We start from the raw sequence: 20,699 nt of genomic DNA on the forward strand, positions 1-20,699 counted from the left end.
AATTTCCTTGAAGAAAGGTCTTCTTACATTTTCTCTTAAACCCACTTATTTTCAAGATAATGACTTAATTAATGGGGATTTAATTTCTTCACTAGTTTTTTCTAACTTACCTACAGATTCCCACGTGGTTATCGACAAGACCCCACTTCCCTCTCCCTTTCAGACTCAGTCGCGAGTCATCCGGTGCAGCACTAGAAGAAATAAATAAAAGTGAATTCATTGCATTCTCCCATTTTCAATAACTCGTGAATGAAGAATTGACACGAGTAATTGGATAACAGGTGAGCATCTCCAATTAATCATCTTCATTTGCCTCATGCAGAGACAAATTGTTTGAAGTTCGTTCAAAGTTCTAGACGATTGTTTGGTTATGGAATGATTTCATCCCTCTCAATTCTTCCATCAGTTTGTTTATGAATTCTTCGGATTGAATGATTGATTAATTATTGAGGCGAAGGAGAAGAATCGGTCACAATCGACAACGTGTTTGTTTATCTCTCAGTGCTGAGTGATATATCCCTTTCCCCACAGAAAAATCCAACAGAATTCAACAATAAAATGCTCCCCCAAATTTTTTTCCAGGATCATCATCATCCCCAGGACATCCCACCAACAATGTCATCCCTAGGAGGTAAAGTACTTCCCCCCTTTCGTGAGATATTCCGCGTTCCCCCTCGCGACTCCCTCCAGTGGTTCCCAGGGCACATGCACAAAGGTCTCCGCCAAATGCAGCAGAAGCTCAAATCGGTGGACGTAATCATCGAGGTTCACGACGCTAGAGTCCCCCTGTCTGGTCGCTACGAGCAGTTCAAGAACACAGTCAGCGGCATCAAGCCCCACATCTTTGTCCTCAACAAGAAGGACCTCACGGATTTGTCGAAAGCGCGAGTGTTCGAGGAGAGACTGAAATCCGAAGGCATTAACAACGTCATCTGGACGAATTTCAAGGACCAGCAGTGCAAAGGGATGCACTCGATCCTCCCCACAGCCTTGAAACTCATAGAAGAGTCGAAGCGATACAACAGAGCTTTTCAAGAGGTAACAAATCAAGATGACATGCACTGAGAAAAATTTCAATGGTAATTTTAACAACAAGGGAGTTGTCAAAGAAATTATATTTACAGTAACAATGAACTTTGTAGATTAAACTGGGATTCCTCCACATTATGATGTCATTTTCACTTTAATGTAATAGTTGAATCTACAATATTTATTGTTACCGTAACTATTATTTTTTTGACAATTCCCTTGTAGTTGAAATTACCATTGAAATTTCTCTCAGTGTAAATCCAGGGGTTGGGTTGTTAATAACTGATCGAAAATCCCCTGACGTAACTATCAGTGGTGACTGTCACCCAATATCATGCGGGGGGAAGACTGATTTCGTAAATCTTTTCCCACACTGCACAGAGACTTTTATTACGGAAAAGGCTCTTTGAAAAAGGTTGTAATATTTTGGAGAATTTTTTAATCACACTTTTATCACATAAAAATGGCAGATGACTACATACCACTGTTTTGAAAATTGAGGTACCTAGCTGTCACTTCCCATGAGGAGTTAGTGTTTTGTTATTCACCATGGAAAATGACAGCTAATAGATAATTTGCTACAGCGAATCAGATAATTGTAATTTCCACTTTTTTCAACTCATTCTGAATCTCAATTAAGGGTGCCAAGTGAATTTGGCGATGACCTTGAAAATTGACATTCACCAACAAAGTTATAATTTTTTTAATTAATAGTATTAGACAGATGGTGAACATCGGTGACAATTTTAAAATTTTAGAACTTATGGATATCGAGAAATTGAATAAACAAAATCAGTCTTATACACGGCCTCTTGTGGAGTTTTGATTAAATTGAACGTTTCAACCCCCTAGGAACTCAAGAAAAATTTAAAAAAATTTGAAAATATGGGGAATGATGTGTTCAATGTTATGGCGACGAAAAACAATGGAGTTCCGGGGTGAATAAGAGAGATATTTCAACCCGCCGTACCCATTTGATCCCATGCTTTCTCGAGGTTCGTCACGCGAAATAGAGGATTTTCCGCATTTATTTTCTCGATGTCTAGTTCCGGTTGCGGGTTTGAAATTTCGTCGGATGGATGAATACATATTTCTCCAATGATGGAGGGAAAGAAAAAATTTTTTTTGAATCTTTTTTCAAATTCACTTGGCACCCTTAAAGATGCTCTCTAAAAAAGTTCAGATTTTTTTCTATTTTTTTGATCATTCTGTCATAATTTTTGGGAATTTCTACATGATGTACCAGTCAATTGACAATTCTCGATTACGAAAGATCAAAAAATCCAGATAACATTCGAAAGATAGTACACCCGGGCCTCAATCGAGAAAAAGAATTTTAAAAGTATTATTCTTCGCCCAATGAATTTCGAAATTAGAAAACAAGCAATTAATCATTCACGAAATATCCCTATTCATTATAGACAAGCCTACGCCATTTCTCTTGTTATCTACCATGGAAAATGACAGCCAATAAATAATTTGCCACAGCGAATCAGATATTTGTAATTTCCACTTTTTTCAACTCATTCTGAATCTCAGTTAAAAACGCTCTTTGAAAAAGTTCAGATTTTTTTCCATTTTTTTTTATCATTCTGTCATAATTTTTGGGAATTTCTACATGATGTACCAGTCAATTGACAATTCTCGATTACGAAAGATCAAAAAATCCAGATAACATTCGAAAGATAGTACACCCGGGCCTCAATCGAGAAAAAGAATTTTAAAAGTATTATTCTTCGCCCAATGAATTTCGAAATTAGAAAACAAGCAATTAATCATTCACGAAATATCCCTATTCATTATAGACAAGCCTACGCCATTTCTCTTGTTATCCACCATGGAAAATGACAGCCAATAGATAATTTGCCACAGCGAATCAGATATTTGTAATTTCCACTTTTTTCAACTCATTCTGAATCTCAGTTAAAAACGCTCTCTAAAAAAGTTCAGATTTTTTTCCATTTTTTTTAATCATTCTGTCATAATTTTTGGGAATTTCTACATGATGTACCACTGAATTGACAATTCTCGATTACGAAAGATCAAAAAATCCAGATAACATTCGAAAGATAGTACACCCGGGCCTCAATCGAGAAAAAGAATTTTAAAAGTATTATTCTTCGCCCAATGAATTTCGAAATTAGAAAACAAGCAATTAATCATTCACGAAATATCCCTATTCATTATAGACAAGCCTACGCCATTTCTCTTGTTATCCACCATGGAAAATGACAGCCAATAGATAATTTGCCACAGCGAATCAGATATTTGTAATTTCCACTTTTTTCAACTCATTCTGAATCTCAGTTAAAAACGCTCTCTAAAAAGATCAGATTTTTTTCTATTTTTTTTATCATTCTATCATAATTTTTGGGAATTTCTACATGATGTACCACTGAATTGACAATTCTCGATTACGAAAGATCAAAAAATCCAGATAACATTCGAAAGATAGTACACCCGGGCCTCAATCGAGAAAAAGAATTTTAAAAGTATTATTCTTCGCCCAATGAATTTCGAAATTAGAAAACAAGCAATTAATCATTCACGAAATATCCCTATTCATTATAGACAAGCCTACGCCATTTCTCTTGTTATCCACCATGGAAAATGACAGCCAATAGATAATTTGCCACAGCGAATCAGATATTTGTAATTTCCACTTTTTTCAACTCATTCTGAATCTCAGTTAAAAACGCTCTCTAAAAAAGATCAGATTTTTTTCTATTTTTTTTATCATTCTGTCATAATTTTTGGGAATTTCTACATGATGTACCAGTCAATTGACAATTCTCGATTACGAAAGATCAAAAAATCCAGATAACATTCGAAAGATAGTACACCCGGGCCTCAATCGAGAAAAAGAATTTTAAAAGTATTATTCTTCGCCCAATGAATTTCGAAATTAGAAAACAAGCAATTAATCATTCACGAAATATCCCTATTCATTATAGAGAAGGCTACGCCATTTCTCACTTTCATCATATTATGAAACCCTTCGCCGCAACTGTTAAGATCCACAATTTTTTTCTTTGGCATGCACCCAATGATCAGGAGTACGCAGCGATGGTGATAGGAGTTCCAAACGTGGGCAAATCCTCCCTGATCAATCGCTTGAGAAACAAACACATGAGGAAGGGCAATGCCACAGCTGTTGGTGGAATTGCAGGCATCACCAGATCAGTCCTAACCAGGATCAAAGTGTCTGAGAAGCCACCGGTGTACGTCCTGGACACTCCGGGAATCCTTGCGCCCTACATCAAGGACGCCATCTCAGGTCTGAAACTAGCCCTCGTCGGATGCCTCCAGGATCACCTCGTTGGCCCTCAAGTAATTGCAGACTATTTGCTGTTCTGGCTGAATAAGAACGGGAAATTCGAGTACGTGGAGAAGCTGGGGCTGCAGGCACCCACCGATGACATCCTCGAGGTGCTGACCATCTCAGCTGTAAAGATGGGGAGGAGCATGAAGTTCAAACGATTCGATGGACAAATGATCGTCAGACCTGACTTTAATTATGCTGCTGAACACTTTTTGAGGGTCTTCAGGAGTGGGGAACTGGGGGGAATTTGCCTCGATAATGACGCTGTGGGGGCGGTCGGCGAGGGGGGAGGGGGGAGGGAGGGGTGAAGTGGAGGTGGTGGACGTGTGGAAATGGGGAAGACGGGGGTGAAAAAAAAATTAGAGGAGAGCTTGGACATTTGATGGAAATTGTCATTGGAATTATATTTTTTGTTTTGATGATTTGACGTGATTACGATACCTTTGGCGTCGAGATTTAACATATTTTCTGTACCATTTTTCCTCGGGATTGTGAGAAAAATAATGAGAATATTCCGTCTTCATTTTTTTTCCTGAATTATGGAGATTTTCGAATTTTTTACTTTTTTTTTTATTGGCTCCCTCCGCTCGCCAACCCCCATACGGCCCCCGTGATCCGTAGCCTGACCCTTGTAACCCTTAATCTGGCTCCCGTGACCCTTATTTTAACCCTTCATTTCTGACCCTTATTTTGAAGTACCAAATTTTGATCACCAGAAGTCGATTTGGATTTCTGTAATATACAGAGATATATAGAGACCCTTATTTTGACCCTTGCGGCCCTTAATGTTTAATCTTGTAATCCGACCCATGTGACCCTCATTTGGATTCTTGATCTGATCCTCATAACCCTCGTGACCCTTAATTTGACCCATGACCTTTAATCTGACCCTCGTGACCCTCAATTTGATCGTCGTTGAACTTATTCTGACTCGTAACCCTTATTCTAACCCTCTCGACCCTTATTTTGACCCTCATGACCCTTGCGGCCCTTAATCCTTAATCTTGCAATACTTAATCCGACCCATGTGACCCTTATTTGGATCCGTGATCTGACCCTCATTATAACCTTCGTGATCCTTAATTGGATCCCTATGATTTTTAATCTGACCCTCGTAGCCCTTAATCTGATCCTTGTGACCCTTAATCTCCTCGTCGTTGAGCTTATTCTCCCTCATGATCCTTATTGTGACCCTTGCGGCCCTTAATCCTGTAATTCTCAATCCGACCCATGTGACCCTTATTTGGATCCTTGATCTGACCCTCATTATAACCCTCGCGACCCTTAATTGGATCTCTATGACTTTTAATCTGACCCTTGTAGCCCTTAATCTGACCCTTGTGACCTTTAATCTGATCGTCGTTGAGCTTATTCTGACCCTCGTGATCTTTATTCTGACCCTCAGGACCCTTACTTTGACCCTCGTGGCCCTTATTCTCACCCTCTCGACCTTATGCTGACCCTCATAATCCTTATTTTGACCCTTGTGACCGTTAATTCGAAGTCTTAATTTCGAGTACCAAATTTTCGTCACCAGAAGTCAATTTGGATTTTTATAATGTAGAAATTTTTCTTTATTTTTACCTTTTCATGTCCTTTTCAACAGTCTTGGAGTGTTGGAATTGGCGGGTTTAAGGGGGGGGGGGGGGGGGAAAAAAAAAAAAAATTGGNAAAAAAATTGGGATATATGTTCCTCCACTCTTATCTCCTCATATTTCGTTTCGGCATTTTTTAAGGTGTTTAAATTTTTTGGACCATCTTCAATAATTTCTTTTGTGTTTTATAAAATTCATCAAAAGTTCAAGAATAATGACTTCATAATTTAGATCTTTTTACTATTTAATTGTCTATTGTCTTGTTTATATCTTGATAAATAATTGAGCTTAAATTTTTCAAAATTATTTTTCTCGTATTTCTGAGGAAAAATGGTACGGAAAACCCATGTCGAATAGCGGCACCAAAGGAATTGTAATTTTCCCGATAATTTCTATGGGAAATTGAGCAATTTTTTAGATTTTTGAGAGAAAAAGTCAGTAGATTTTTATAACAATTTTTCAATTTCTTTTAGATTTTTGCGCGAACTTTTGCTTGAAGTTCTATTGGAATTTCATTGGCAATTCTATTTGTTTACATAAAATTAGGTAATGGATGTTTATTTTTCCATGCAACTCATGCTATTGCTATTTCTCTATAGGAATTCTTAGGCATGAATTTTTCTTTTTTTTTGTGAATTTTGTAATGAAATTTAAAACGGAATACCGAATAAACTTGGAAATTCTTCCCAGAAATTTTGATATAAATGATCGGAATCGGATTAGATGGAAGAATAAAAATTTATCCATCATTTGAAAGGACATCAGAATAAACGAGTAGAATTAAAAATGGAGTTTTCATGGAATTCCAACACTATTTACCATCGATTGCTCTAGATATTCCATTGAAATTTTTCATCCGTGCAGATCTCTTCTACATTTTTTTGTGAATAACTCAAGAATGAAGCAGTTTAGAGAAAAATGTTGTACGATATTTTCTGCAGAGAATTCAATTTTCGATAAAAAAAGTCATCTCACATTTTTTCCTAGGACTTTCCAGTACTGAGTTAATTTCGATATTAACCAGTGAAGATTTTACAAAAGTTGATTCAACAGTTTCTCATTTCATGATGTTGAATTGCTGGATTTTCTCAGGAATGAGTGGATTGCGGAAAAAATGTCAGAAAACATTTCTTGTAGAAAATTTCATGGGTAGTAAAAAAGGTTCAGTGAGATTTCCACCTAAGCCTCATGATTTCAGAGATATTTGAGAAATAAGCTGAACGATTTCGTGAAATCATTGTAAATATAGAGTAATTTGTTATAAATTGTACAGTTTATGAAAAATAAATTCTAATCAAGTGGAATCACTTGTTCTGTTGGTCTGGCAATTATTAGAGAAGTTGAACCCCTCATTTATTTCTTTATTATTTCCTGTAAATCTCATAGAAACATAAAATTGTTTAAATTATCTCATCTTTTTCCTAACTTGAAAGTTCTCTATAGTTTATTTCGTAAATATCTCTGCAGCCATCACAGTTAACAAAAAATATCAGAAGAAATGTTTTGCGTAAAATTGAATTCTCCACAAAAATTTTCTTGTGACATTTTTTCCTAAATCCCTTTCTTCGGGAGATATTCGCGAAATAATGGGCGAAAAATCTGAAAATTGAAAAAAAAATGAATTTCTGGTGAATTTCTCAGTTCCAGGCTTCCAGTAATGCAAAAGTATCTCCAAAAATGACCAAAGGTCTTCAATTATCACTTGCCATTCACCTCAATCCCCCACCATCGACCCCCAGGGTTCCACCTCTTCGTCACCTCTCCACCACTTGCCAACTTCCTCGCACTTTCTCCCACTGACTTTCAAGAGTTCAAACGCACTGAACTGAATCCAACTCAGTTCTCTCAATTTTTTATCGTGTAGAGTTGATTCTGACCTCCAACTGTGATTTCTATTTCGCTATTGACAAGTTTTTTGTTTATTTATTGTCGTGATAATTATTTTAGCAAGCATGTTTGCGAGAGCAACGTTTCTCCCAACATTATTCTACAACATGATGATGGAAAAAGTCACGTCGAGACGGTGGTACGACAGAATTGATGAGACTGTTATACTCGGTGCTCTTCCCTTCAGAAGCATGACGAAAAAGGTGAGACACGCGGGGAATTGCTCTTGCCTTCTATAGCATAGCTATTTTTGCTGATAAATTAGCAATTGCTTCCAAATGGACATTTTAGACATGATTTTCATCTATCGCATGTCGTTTATCGTTTTGTATTATTCTGTTCAGTTGAATTATATTTGTTGTTTAATCAATTGTGTTATTAAACACAATTGTGTTATTAAACAATTGTTGCAAACTAGTTTTATTATTTATTTAGAAGAGGGAAATGTTTGAAAAATATCAATATTTTGGGAAATTTAATTTAGATAATAATGACTGGGTATGAGTTTTTTCAAATTTTTTCCATGCAATTTAGTTGAAAAATTGACATGATTTTCATTTATCGTATGTCGTTTATCGTTTTGTATTATTCTGTTCAGTTGAATTATATTTGTTGTTTAATCAATTGTGTTAGATCTCTTGTGAAATTTCTTAAAGTAGTTCTACCCTTACGGTAAATTCAAAGATTATTGAAAACTGCAAAAAAATTGCAGAAAACTCCATTAGATTCGGAATTCTAATTTTTTCCTCAATTTAATTATCGTTTTGATTTGTCAAAGAAGAAATGTTTATAAATCAGGATTTAACCCAGTGTCTTATGTGAAAATCAACATTTCCATTGTAATCAAAGATTAAAATCTGAATTTTTTTTCATTAGATGTGAAAAAATCAAGAATTCTTTTGACACCTCTTAAAAAATAATCCACCGCTTTGCAAACTAGTTTTATTATTTATTTATAAGAGGGAAATGTTTGAAAAATATCAATATTTTGGGAAATTTAATTTAGATAATAATGACTGGGTATGAGTTTTTTCAAATTTTTTCCATGCAATTTAGTTGAAAAATTGACATGATTTTCATTTATCGTATGTCGTTTATTGTTTTGTACTATCCTGTTCAGTTGAATTATATTTGTTGTTTAATCAATTGTGTTAGATCTCTTGTGAAATTTCTTAAAGTAGTTCTACCCTTACGGTAAATTCAAAGATTATTGAAAACTGCAAAAAAATTGCAGAAAACTCCATTAGATTCGGAATTCTAATTTTTTCCTCAATTTAATTATCGTTTTGATTTGTCAAAGAAGAAATGTTTATAAATCAGGATTTAACCCAGTGTCTTATGTGAAAATCAAAATTTCCATTGTAATCAAAGATTAAAATCTGAATTTTTTTTCATTAGATGTGAAAAAATCAAGAATTCTTTTGACACCTCAAAAAATAATCCACCGCTTTGCAAACTAGTTTTATTATTTATTTATAAGAGGGAAATGTTTGAAAAATATCAATATTTTGGGAAATTTAATTTAGATAATAATGACTGGGTATGAGTTTTTTCAAATTTTTTCCATGCAATTTAGTTGAGAAATTGACATGATTTTCATTTATCGTATGTCGTTTATCGTTTTGTATTATTCTGTTCAGTTGAATTATATTTGTTGTTTAATCAATTGTGTTAGATCTCTTGTGAAATTTCTTAAAGTAGTTCTACCCTTACGGTAAATTCAAAGATTATTGAAAACTGCAAAAAAATTGCAGAAAACTCCGTTAGATACGGAATTCTGATTTTTTTCTCAATTTAATTACCGTTTTGGTTTGTCAAAGAAGAAATGTTTATAAATCAGGATTTAACCCAGTGTCTTATGTGAAAGTCAACATTTCCATTGTAATCAAAGATTAAAATCTGAATTTTTTTTCATTAGATGTGAAAAAATCAAGAATTCTTTTGACACCTCTTAAAAAATAATCCACCGCTTTGCAAACTAGTTTTATTATTTATTTATAAGAGGGAAATGTTTGAAAAATATCAATATTTTGGGAAATTTAATTTAGATAATAATGACTGGGTATGAATTTTTTCAAATTTTTTCCGTGCAATTTAGTTGAAAAATTGTTTTTTGAAATCCGACTCCTACACATCTGATTTCGGTTTTTTTTCATATAAAAAAATTCACTACTTGTGTAAAAAAATACAAAAAAAGCAAATTTAGCCATTTAAGGGGTGAATTTAAGAAAAACTAGCTCGTAATGGTTATTCCACATATTTTTCCGAAAATTAAAAAAAAATCATTTGTAGCTCAACAATTGGAGGCCCTGGACTGTTTTTGGCATTTTAAACATTTTCGGGTAAACGAACAATAAAAAAATTTTTTTTGCACTAATTATTCGTTTTCAGATCTATATAATCGATCTTCAGCGTAAGAAAAGTCTCACTCCAATACCCCACGACTTTTAAAACTCACAGGACTCTCCCCTTAAGACGTGGGTCATAATTGGTTGATACAACACGAAAAACCCAAAATTTAAATTTTAACGATCACACAACTTTCATTCGGAAGTAAAAATCAATTAAGGAACTTTCAAAAATTCTACGTAACTAAAATTTTTCATGAAACTAATTTAGTTTTCCAACGTTTTTGCAGTTGATTACAGAAGAAAATATTGGTGCAGTGGTTTCCATGAACGAGGATTATGAATTGAAATTATTTTCGAATACTGGAGAGGTAAATAAATATTGTACATGAGTATCATAAATATCTATTAAATATAAAATAAATAGGGAGAGTTCAGTAATCAAAACACGAAAATTGGAAACTAAAATCACGTGAACTTGTAACTTAAAAAAAAAATTCAGGACATCTTCATTTGTAAAAAAAACGAATTCGAAAGCTAAATTTTTTAGGAATATCTGCGAATCTAAGGGAGATACCGAAATTTTCGTAATGACCTTTTTTGTAGAGCGAACTGAGAGCTATAAAAAAGGTAATATCAAAAATTGTGGTATCTCCCCCAGATTTCGAGATATTCATTAAAAACTGGCCAATGGTTTCGTAACTGATTTGAAAGGAAAAAAAGTGAAAATAAATCAGATTTAATTTTTAAAAAATTGTTTAAAAGATAGATTGACCTCCTATTGCCCTCAGGAATGGTCAAAGCATGGAGTACAATTCCTCCAGCTATCAACCACCGACATCTTCGAGACCCCGTGTCAAGACAAGCTCCAGAAAGGCGTGAATTTCATAAATCAGTTCCAAGGAAACCTTTCTCATGTAAATGACACAGATAAGAGATTACCAGGCACAGTCTACGTGCATTGCAAGGCAGGGAGGACGAGGAGTGCGACTCTAGTTGGGTGTTACCTCATGAAAGTGAGTTATTCTCCCTTTCCTCAAGTATGAGAAAATTGAATAAAAAATCTTGAAAACTTATCCTTTGAAATTCCCTTTGAAATTCTATTATTGTTCCGATTTATATTAAAAATTCGTCATTTTAATTTATGCATTGATTTTTTAATCAAATATTTTCTAGTGAAATGCAGAAAATTCATGCGAAGTACAGCAGAATTTCAATAGCATTTTCCTCTTGAATTTTTTCATTAGTGCAAATAATTTTTTTTCATTCAAAATTCAATGCTTTTTCTACGCAATACAATAATACAATACTAATATAATAGTATTATAGTTTTATATAATTACTCGCCTAAAATATTTGATGAGAAAAAATCAAGATTTCGATTTTTTTATAGAAAAAATATGAACGAAATTGATTGAATGAGAGAATCGACACCTATTAATCTTTTTCTATCAGATATTTTCTAGTGAAATGAAGACAATTTATAGGAAGATTTTAATGGCATTTTCCCTCTTGAATTTTCCATTCGTACGAATAATTTCTTTTAATGTGAAAAATAAAAAAAAATGATTTTTTCGATTTTAGAAACACGGATGGAAATTCCCTTTGCAATTCTATTATTGTTCTGATATGTATTAAAAATTCTTGATTTCAATTCATGCATTGATTTTTTTTAATCAGGTATTTTCCAGTAAATGTTAATATTAATTTTTAGTAGAACTTTAATAGTATTTTCCTCCTTGAATTTTTTTATTAGTCCAATTTTTTTTTTTCATTTAAAATTAGAATAATAGTATTGCAGTGTTATATAGTTGCTCGTGGAAAATATTTAATGGGAAAAAATCAAGATTTCGATTTTTTGATAGAAAAAATATGAACAAAATAGATTAAATGAGAGAATCGACATCTGTTAATTTTTCTCTATCAGATATTTTCTAGTGAAATGAAGACAATTCATAGGGAGATTTCATTTCATTCAGGAGGGAATGGCATTTTCCCGCCTGAATTTTCCATTAGTACGAATAATTTTTTTTTAATGGGAAAAATGAAAAAACATTTTTTTTTTCGATTTTAGAAACACGGATGGACCCCTTCAGAGGCTGTAGACTACATGAAGAGCAAAAGGGAACATATCCTTCTCCACACAGCCCAGTGGAGAGCCCTAAGACTGTACCATCAAAATCACGTTGAAAATCAAAGAGAAAAAATTTAGAAAATTATAGTTAATTATTTTTTATACATATTGACATTGAAAAGACGTGTTCCCATGTGTTTTGTGGATGAAAAACGATTTAATGAATCTAGTTTATTCACAAATTGAATTGAAAATGAAGAATTCGTTCCATTATTTTCGAATTCATGACTTTTTGCAATTTTTTAGAGCAAAATCCTTCGCCTCTTCGAGAGATTCATTCACTCTAGAGTCTATTTCTGCTCTCGGGAGTTTGAAAACTTTTACGTGACTAGTTAATAGTGGATTTTCGTCGGCGAAAGAACCTATTGTTGATTTCATAACATTGTTCACTGATCTCATCCATAATTCAGCGTTGAAGTCCTTCGTCACACAATTCTGGAATGAAAAAAATAATTCAAATCGTTATTACTTCACCTAAAGTTCAAGTTTTAATTCCAAACAAAAGATTTTCAAGCACTTTTCAATTAACTTCGATAAATAATAATTCAAATTTGATGAAACATCATTTTTTAAACTTAAGGCCCGTTTCTGCTATCTTTCGAATGTTATCTGTATTTTTTTTCTCTTTCGTAATCGAAAATTGTCAATTGAGTGGTACATCATGTAGAAATTCCCAAAAATTATGATAGCATGATAAAAAAAAATAGAAAAAATTCTGAACTTTTTCAAAGAGCGTTTTTAATTGAGATTCAGAATGAGTTGAAAAAAGTGGAAATTACAAATATCTGATTCGCTGTGGCAAATTATCTATTAGCTGTCATTTTCCATGGTGGATAACAAAACACTCACTCCTCATGGGAAGTGACAGCTAGATCACAATTTTCAAAACAGTGGTATGTAGTCATCTGCCATTTTTATGTGATAAAAGTGTGATTAAAAAATTCTCCAAAATATTACAACTTTTTTCAAAGAGCCTTTTCCGTAATAAAAGTCTCTGTGCAGTGTGGGAAAAGATTTACGAAATCAGTCTTCCCCCTGCATGATATTGGGTGACAGGCCACCATTTGTCACCGTAAATCAGATACATTTTTCAATTTCTCGTTATTCAACTTATTCTGTATATAAATTAAAAATGCTCTTTGAAAAAATGAAGAATTTCTTCCACTTTTTTTTGATTATTCATTCATAATTTTTCAAAACTTCTGCATGATGCAGGACTCAATTGACAATTTCAGATGACGAAAGATGAAAAAAATATCGAGATAACGTTCGAAAGATAGTACATCCGGACCTTGAAGTGAAATACTATTTTAATTTACAACAACTAATGAGCGATTAATTTATTCTTCACCTGTGGAACGAAACATCGAGCCTTGACTTTTCTCCTCCCCTTGGCAATAATAAAAATGGGTTTCTCTGGAGACAACTCTCCAGCTTTCTGCAAGGGAATGCCGTCGGCTTCGATTGAGTTCGATTGAAGACAGTGAACGACGAAATTCTCGTTTGTGTTCTTCACTGCGTAATTGATTTCACTGTTCATGAAGTTCTCGGCCATCTCTCGTCTCTCGTTAACGTTTTTGGAGGCCTCTGGAGCTACTAGAGGAACTTTTGAAAATTGTTCCAAGATCGTGGAGGGCAGATTTCGCACCTGAGGACCTGCCACGGCTGTTATTGTCCTAGAGGACGAGCCCTTCGACGTCACTTCGATTATTCGAAAGTGGTTCAAGGCACTTGTGTTGTGCACGTGGGTCCCACAACATGCCTCCCTAAAAAATAATGAAAAATTGATTGATTAATTATGAAAGCGATCAATTATCGTTTGAAGATGGTGAAGTTTTTGGTGAAATTAATTTTTTCAAGCTGAAGAGATTTTTTATAGATAAAAAATCATGCGAATTAATTGACAAGTGATTTTTTCATCGAATAAACATGAATAATCACGACTTTCATCATCTCAATTTTCTCTTTTCGACAGAAATTCGCATTAAAAAAATGGAAAATCAGTTGAATTTAATATTCGAAATAATAAAGAAATAGATTGTTCTCACTTGGATTTCAAATGATTCCCATCAATCTCCACAATCCTCAGATGTTTCCCTGGATAAATCATCCCAGGAACTAGAACCAACTCCTCCTCCCTATTAAATCCAATAGAATCCACGATTTTGGTCTTCACAGGGACTTTAGCATCGATACAATCATTGATCAACGTCTCTATTGACTTAATAATCTCAGGAGTGATGGCTTTCCCATAGGCACTGAATTGGAAAATGAGATTGTCATGCCTGACGATACTTCCTCTCTGAGAAATTGCTGGGAACACTTTCCTGAGTGCAGAGTTGAGGAGATGCGTGGCTGTGTGATGCCTCATCATCGAGACCCTGTGGTTTTTATCCAAAGATAATTTCACGTCGTCATTGATTGATAGTTCATTGGTTTGTTCGGTGAAATTCGATGGGTCAAAGCTTCCCACGTGAATCACGTAGTCCTGGAGTTTTTGCACCTCTGAGACGTTGAAGACTAGATTTTTCATCATCAGGTGGCCTTTATCCGAGAGCTGACCCCCCTCTGGGGTGTAGAATGCGGTTTTATCAAGGATTACTCCAATCTGTTTAGTTTTCAGGGAAGAGTTCAGGGGGAAAGATTTTTCTTCTATTAATTTACCTGAAAAAATTACATTGAGCATTAATTTTTCGTTAAACTTACTGATTACAAAGATAAAGACATTCTGAGAACTGATTTTTCATTGAATTGCACGCATTTGATGGCCCGTGCCATGCAGTTTATTATTTTGAGCTTTGAAATAGTATTGTATTCTTAGTTTTTAAGCATGCACCAAAAGATTTTGCACCTGTAGTCTTGTCAAATGGCTAGTAACTTTTGATAACTAATGACAACTTTTTACTTATTTTTAAGATTTTAGAATTTTTGGATTCTAGGAGTTTAGGATGTGAGGATTTTAGAATTCACGGATGCTAGGATTTTAGAACTTTGGGATTTCAGGATTCTAGGATTTTAGAATTTTGGGATGTAAGGATTTTAGGATCCTAGGATTTTAGAATTCAAGGATGCTAGGATTTTAAAATTTTGGGATATTAGGATTCTAGGATGCTAGGATTGTAGAATTTTGGGATATTAGGATTCTAGGATGCTAGGATTGTAGAATTTTGGGATATTAGGATTCTAGGATGCTAGGATTGTAGAATTTTGGGATATTAGGATTCTAGGATGCTAGGATTGTAGAATTTTGGGATATTAGGATTCTAGGATGCTAGGATTGTAGAATTTTGGGATATTAGGATTCTAGGATGCTAGGATTGTAGAATTTTGGGATATTAGGATTCTAGGATGCTAGGATTGTAGAATTTTGGGATATTAGGATTCTAGGATGCTAGGATTGTAGAATTTTGGGATATTAGGATTCTAGGATGCTAGGATTGTAGAATTTTGGGATATTAGGATTCTAGGATGCTAGGATTGTAGAATTTTGGGATATTAGGATTCTAGGATGCTAGGATTGTAGAATTTTGGGATATTAGGATTCTAGGATGCTAGGATTGTAGAATTTTGGGATATTAGGATTCTAGGATGCTAGGATTGTAGAATTTTGGGATATTAGGATTCTAGGATGCTAGGATTGTAGAATTTTGGGATATTAGGATTCTAGGATGCTAGGATTGTAGAATTTTGGGATATTAGGATTCTAGGATGCTAGGATTGTAGAATTTTGGGATATTAGGATTCTAGGATGCTAGGATTGTAGAATTTTGGGATATTAGGATTCTAGGATGCTAGGATTGTAGAATTTTGGGATATTAGGATTCTAGGATGCTAGGATTGTAGAATTTTGGGATATTAGGATTCTAGGATGCTAGGATTGTAGAATTTTGGGATATTAGGATTCTAGGATGCTAGGATTGTAGAATTTTGGGATATTAGGATTCTAGGATGCTAGGATTGTAGAATTTTGGGATATTAGGATTCTAGGATGCTAGGATTGTAGAATTTTGGGATATTAGGATTCTAGGATGCTAGGATTGTAGAATTTTGGGATATTAGGATTCTAGGATGCTAGGATTGTAGAATTTTGGGATATTAGGATTCTAGGATGCTAGGATTGTAGAATTTTGGGATATTAGGATTCTAGGATGCTAGGATTGTAGAATTTTGGGATATTAGGATTCTAGGATGCTAGGATTGTAGAATTTTGGGATATTAGGATTCTAGGATGCTAGGATTGTAGAATTTTGGGATATTAGGATTCTAGGATGCTAGGATTGTAGAATTTTGGGATATTAGGATTCTAGGATGCTAGGATTGTAGAATTTTGGGATATTAGGATTCTAGGATGCTAGGATTGTAGAATTTTGGGATATTAGGATTCTAGGATGCTAGGATTGTAGAATTTTGGGATATTAGGATTCTAGGATGCTAGGATTGTAGAATTTTGGGATATTAGGATTCTAGGATGCTAGGATTGTAGAATTTTGGGATATTAGGATTCTAGGATGCTAGGATTGTAGAATTTTGGGATATTAGGATTCTAGGATGCTAGGATTGTAGAATTTTGGGATATTAGGATTCTAGGATGCTAGGATTGTAGAATTTTGGGATATTAGGATTCTAGGATGCTAGGATTGTAGAATTTTGGGATATTAGGATTCTAGGATGCTAGGATTGTAGAATTTTGGGATATTAGGATTCTAGGATGCTAGGATTGTAGAATTTTGGGATATTAGGATTCTAGGATGCTAGGATTGTAGAATTTTGGGATATTAGGATTCTAGGATGCTAGGATTGTAGAATTTTGGGATATTAGGATTCTAGGATGCTAGGATTGTAGAATTTTGGGATATTAGGATTCTAGGATGCTAGGATTGTAGAATTTTGGGATATTAGGATTCTAGGATGCTAGGATTGTAGAATTTTGGGATATTAGGATTCTAGGATGCTAGGATTGTAGAATTTTGGGATATTAGGATTCTAGGATGCTAGGATTGTAGAATTTTGGGATATTAGGATTCTAGGATGCTAGGATTGTAGAATTTTGGGATATTAGGATTCTAGGATGCTAGGATTGTAGAATTTTGGGATATTAGGATTCTAGGATGCTAGGATTGTAGAATTTTGGGATATTAGGATTCTAGGATGCTAGGATTGTAGAATTTTGGGATATTAGGATTCTAGGATGCTAGGATTGTAGAATTTTGGGATATTAGGATTCTAGGATGCTAGGATTGTAGAATTTTGGGATATTAGGATTCTAGGATGCTAGGATTGTAGAATTTTGGGATATTAGGATTCTAGGATGCTAGGATTGTAGAATTTTGGGATATTAGGATTCTAGGATGCTAGGATTGTAGAATTTTGGGATATTAGGATTCTAGGATGCTAGGATTGTAGAATTTTGGGATATTAGGATTCTAGGATGCTAGGATTGTAGAATTTTGGGATATTAGGATTCTAGGATGCTAGGATTTTAAAATTTTGGGATATTAGGATTTCAGGATTCTAGGATGCTAGGATTTTAGAATTTTGGGATGTTAGGATTTTAGGATCTTCAGATTTTAGAATTCAAGGATGCTAGGATTTTAGAATTTTAAAATTCTAGGATGCTAGGATTGTAGAATTTTGGGATATTAGGATTTCAGGATTCTAGGATGCTAAGATTTTAGAATTTTGGGATGTTAGGATTTTGAACTAAATATATGAGTATAATTACCATCCACCAAAATCCCCAACACCTTGGCCGGCACCTCCTCAAACCCATACCCCTCCCCTTCCGCCCAATACCGATATTTCCCTGAATCATCAGTCCCTTCTCCCAAGCCCTCCAAACAGCCCTCAGAGAGCCTCCCCTGTGTCACCCCAACCCTGGACCTAACCCTGGCCTCTTTCATCTTCTCCTCAAACTCCTCCCTGTCGAACTCCACGCCCTCCACCTCCGCCAGTTCCTCAATCAACTCGGGATGGAGTCCATAGGTGTCATAAAGCTTGAACCCTAGCTCCCCAGGAATAGCCCTCAGCCTCTCCCCTCCCTCTAGGAGGCCCTTCCGGAGTTCCTTGTACCCCTGGACCAGCCCAGAGGCATAAGGATCACTGATGTCTCCAAGTTCAGGTCTTTCCTTGACCAGTTCCCTCCACATCTTCCCCGAGGAGCTCTTCAGCACCTTCAGAAGGTCCTCTTCGTACTCAACAATCGTTTGGACCTTCTTCAAGCTCTTGGAGACCTCTGGGTAAACGTCACCGAGGGTCTCAGCAACGTGACAACACACCTCGGACAGAAGTTTTTCTCTCCTGAAGACATCAGTCCCCACGTTTATGGATTTCCTGATGACTCGTCTCAACTTGTGGTTTTCCTCCGGAATCATTCCGTCGGAAATGCAGATGGTGATCATCCTGGCGTGGTCTGCCAGAATCCTGTACCCAGTGTCCAAACCTGATTCATCAGCATCTCCAAATTTTCCGAGGTATGGGGGCGCTGAGGAGGAGGTTCTGATGGCATCGAAGAGGGGGAGAAAGAGGTCCGTGTCGTAGTTAGAGTCTTTTCCTTGGAGAACTGCTACTAGTCTCTCGAATCCCATTCCTGGGGGGAGAGATAATTGAATTTTTGGGGAAACAATGGGATACTATTTCAAGTCATTCGTTCAGTCCGAAATGATTTGCAGTAAATTTGAAAAAATGAAATGTTCATTAATTCTATGTAATTATCGGGGTAATAATTGATATCATTCTTTGAGCGATTTTTGCTTCGGAATGGAAGCTTTGTTATCGTTCAAATTTAAATTTTGGATTTTTTATGTTACATCGACTCAGTATGATCCAAAAAGTTCGAAAATGCAATTTTTAGACCTTGTCCGTGCAAGTGTGGGTATATGTGTGAGTATGTAACAAAGTTTTTCTTCAATTGTTCGCTAATGACTGGACACAATTGAATCTTTTTTTTCAAATGTCGGTATTGTTGAGCCCTATCGATCGTCATTAATTAAAATTTAATTCGATTAGTTTTTTAAATTTTCGAATTTTTTCGAAAATCGGTTGTCCCACGATAACTGAAAAAATGTTCTGAATTTATCGAACTATGGCTTAAAAAATTTGTATGGATGTCCTTTTGACAGAGTTCGAAGATGAAGACCATAACAATAAATCGTTATTTCGATTTATTTGAAAATTTGCAAAAATTTTGTATTTTTTGAAAATCAGAATTCGAGGGCTATCTTTGAATATCAAGCTTCAAATGAATTCGATCATAGCTTAAAATGTTTGTTTCAATGCCATTATCTCGAAGTTGAAAGATGATTACGATAGATGTATTGGTTGATTTGATTTTTATGATGATTGTTGAAAATTTCGAATTTTTCATGAATTTCCCTGAAAGTTAGCTCTCTCATGGTTTCTTCAAATGTGACGTTTCAAATTCTTTCAAGTATGTGTAAATAAAATTTTTCTATTAACATTTTATCGGAGGGCTGAGGGCAGAGATAGAACCGTAAAAAAGACAATCGGTTGTACAGAAGAAAGGGATAATAAGAATAATGATGATGATAACATTCAACTAAGTTAAAAATCTTACAAATTTAGTTGAAAAGAAATCTTATTCAATTTAATAAAATGAAATAAACAATGAATTATAGATGACAGAAGGAAATGATGTGCAAAATAACCATTCGGAAGCATATTGCTAATTTATTAGCAAAAATAACTATACAATATTCAGTAGAAGAGCAATTTCCCATTTGTTTGATATTACCTCCTCAATTGACGTATTAATTCTAAAATAACTTGTATCTCATTTTTTAATATTAGAGTATTGGTTATGTAAATGAAATGAAACACTGGATTAACTGAGAAAAGAACTTTTATTCAATGGTTACGCGTCTTGTCATATCTTTCTGTAAAGTTAGAATGCTAGGGCTAACGCACGTGAGAACAACGGCACCAGGCCAACAGTTTGCGCACTCGCAAGTACAGCACGAGAATAAATATAGCACAGGCTGTTGAGTATAGGCAACAGGGCAGTACGATCGGGAACAGGCGTCGTCTATTCCAACACGCCCTCTCGACTGATCCTGAGTCTTCTCATCTTGTTATTTTAAGTCCTCCTTTTTCCTGAAACATAAATACCATCGATTAGATATTGGCATTCATAATTTGATCGACCTGATATTTGTGTAGCTCAAACGCCCGAGGTCTAGTGAGCACATTTGCCAACCGATCTCTAAACCTGATTCAGTTCATTTTTATCAAATTTAGCTTAACACACTCCTTAATATGCTGTGTTTTAACATCAATTATATACCTCAACTTATTTCCCCCACTGGTCTCTGCACTAAAAGTAGCCGCTCTATTGTCACAGCACAAGATCATCGGCAAAGGAAGAGGAA

At 34.9% G+C, this 20,699-nt stretch overlaps 3 protein-coding genes across 4 annotated transcripts in view; 1 reads left to right on the forward strand and 2 right to left on the reverse strand.

Annotated features, from left to right (window-relative positions):
• On the forward strand, window positions 1–12,502 carry LOC107035922 (phosphatidylglycerophosphatase and protein-tyrosine phosphatase 1). Its single transcript, XM_015253569.2, has 6 exons — window positions 1–281; window positions 583–631; window positions 7,894–8,036; window positions 10,472–10,552; window positions 10,973–11,197; window positions 12,256–12,502. Exons 2-6 carry the CDS (start codon window positions 616–618, stop codon window positions 12,391–12,393), a joined length of 603 nt encoding a protein of 200 aa, XP_015109055.1. The 5' UTR covers window positions 1–281; window positions 583–615; the 3' UTR covers window positions 12,394–12,502.
• Window positions 12,472–20,699, reverse strand: part of LOC107035919 (alanine--tRNA ligase, mitochondrial) — a 21,650-nt gene continuing 13,422 nt past the window's right edge. Inside the window, exons 3-6 of the mRNA XM_015253566.1 lie at window positions 18,038–18,901; window positions 14,364–14,979; window positions 13,667–14,081; window positions 12,472–12,750 (exon numbers count right to left, since the gene is read on the reverse strand). Coding sequence (XP_015109052.1) covers window positions 12,538–12,750; window positions 13,667–14,081; window positions 14,364–14,979; window positions 18,038–18,901 — 2,108 coding nt within the window. The 3' untranslated portion in view covers window positions 12,472–12,537. The remainder of the gene's footprint in view (window positions 12,751–13,666; window positions 14,082–14,363; window positions 14,980–18,037; window positions 18,902–20,699) is intronic.
• Window positions 20,156–20,699, reverse strand: part of LOC107035920 — a 7,710-nt gene continuing 7,166 nt past the window's right edge. For both annotated transcript variants that reach the window (XR_001460771.1, XM_015253568.1), the window contains exon 5: window positions 20,156–20,424. Coding sequence is in view for 1 of the 2 variants with exons in the window: in XM_015253568.1 (XP_015109054.1) it covers window positions 20,408–20,424 (17 nt within the window). In the remaining variant the exon portion in view is untranslated. The remainder of the gene's footprint in view (window positions 20,425–20,699) is intronic.

This window comes from Diachasma alloeum, unplaced genomic scaffold (genome assembly GCF_001412515.2).
Source record: "Diachasma alloeum isolate Michigan unplaced genomic scaffold, Dall2.0 Dall_scaffold_00202, whole genome shotgun sequence".
NCBI lineage: Eukaryota > Metazoa > Arthropoda > Insecta > Hymenoptera > Braconidae > Diachasma > Diachasma alloeum.

Bases quoted from the DNA above. Each gene is read 5' to 3' on its own strand.
- LOC107035922 (XM_015253569.2), top strand. The intron at 8,037-10,471 runs GTGAGACACGCG...ACGTTTTTGCAG, and splicing joins TCAGAAGCATGACGAAAAAG to TTGATTACAGAAGAAAATAT. The intron at 11,198-12,255 runs GTGAGTTATTCT...TTTCGATTTTAG, and splicing joins TTGGGTGTTACCTCATGAAA to AAACACGGATGGACCCCTTC.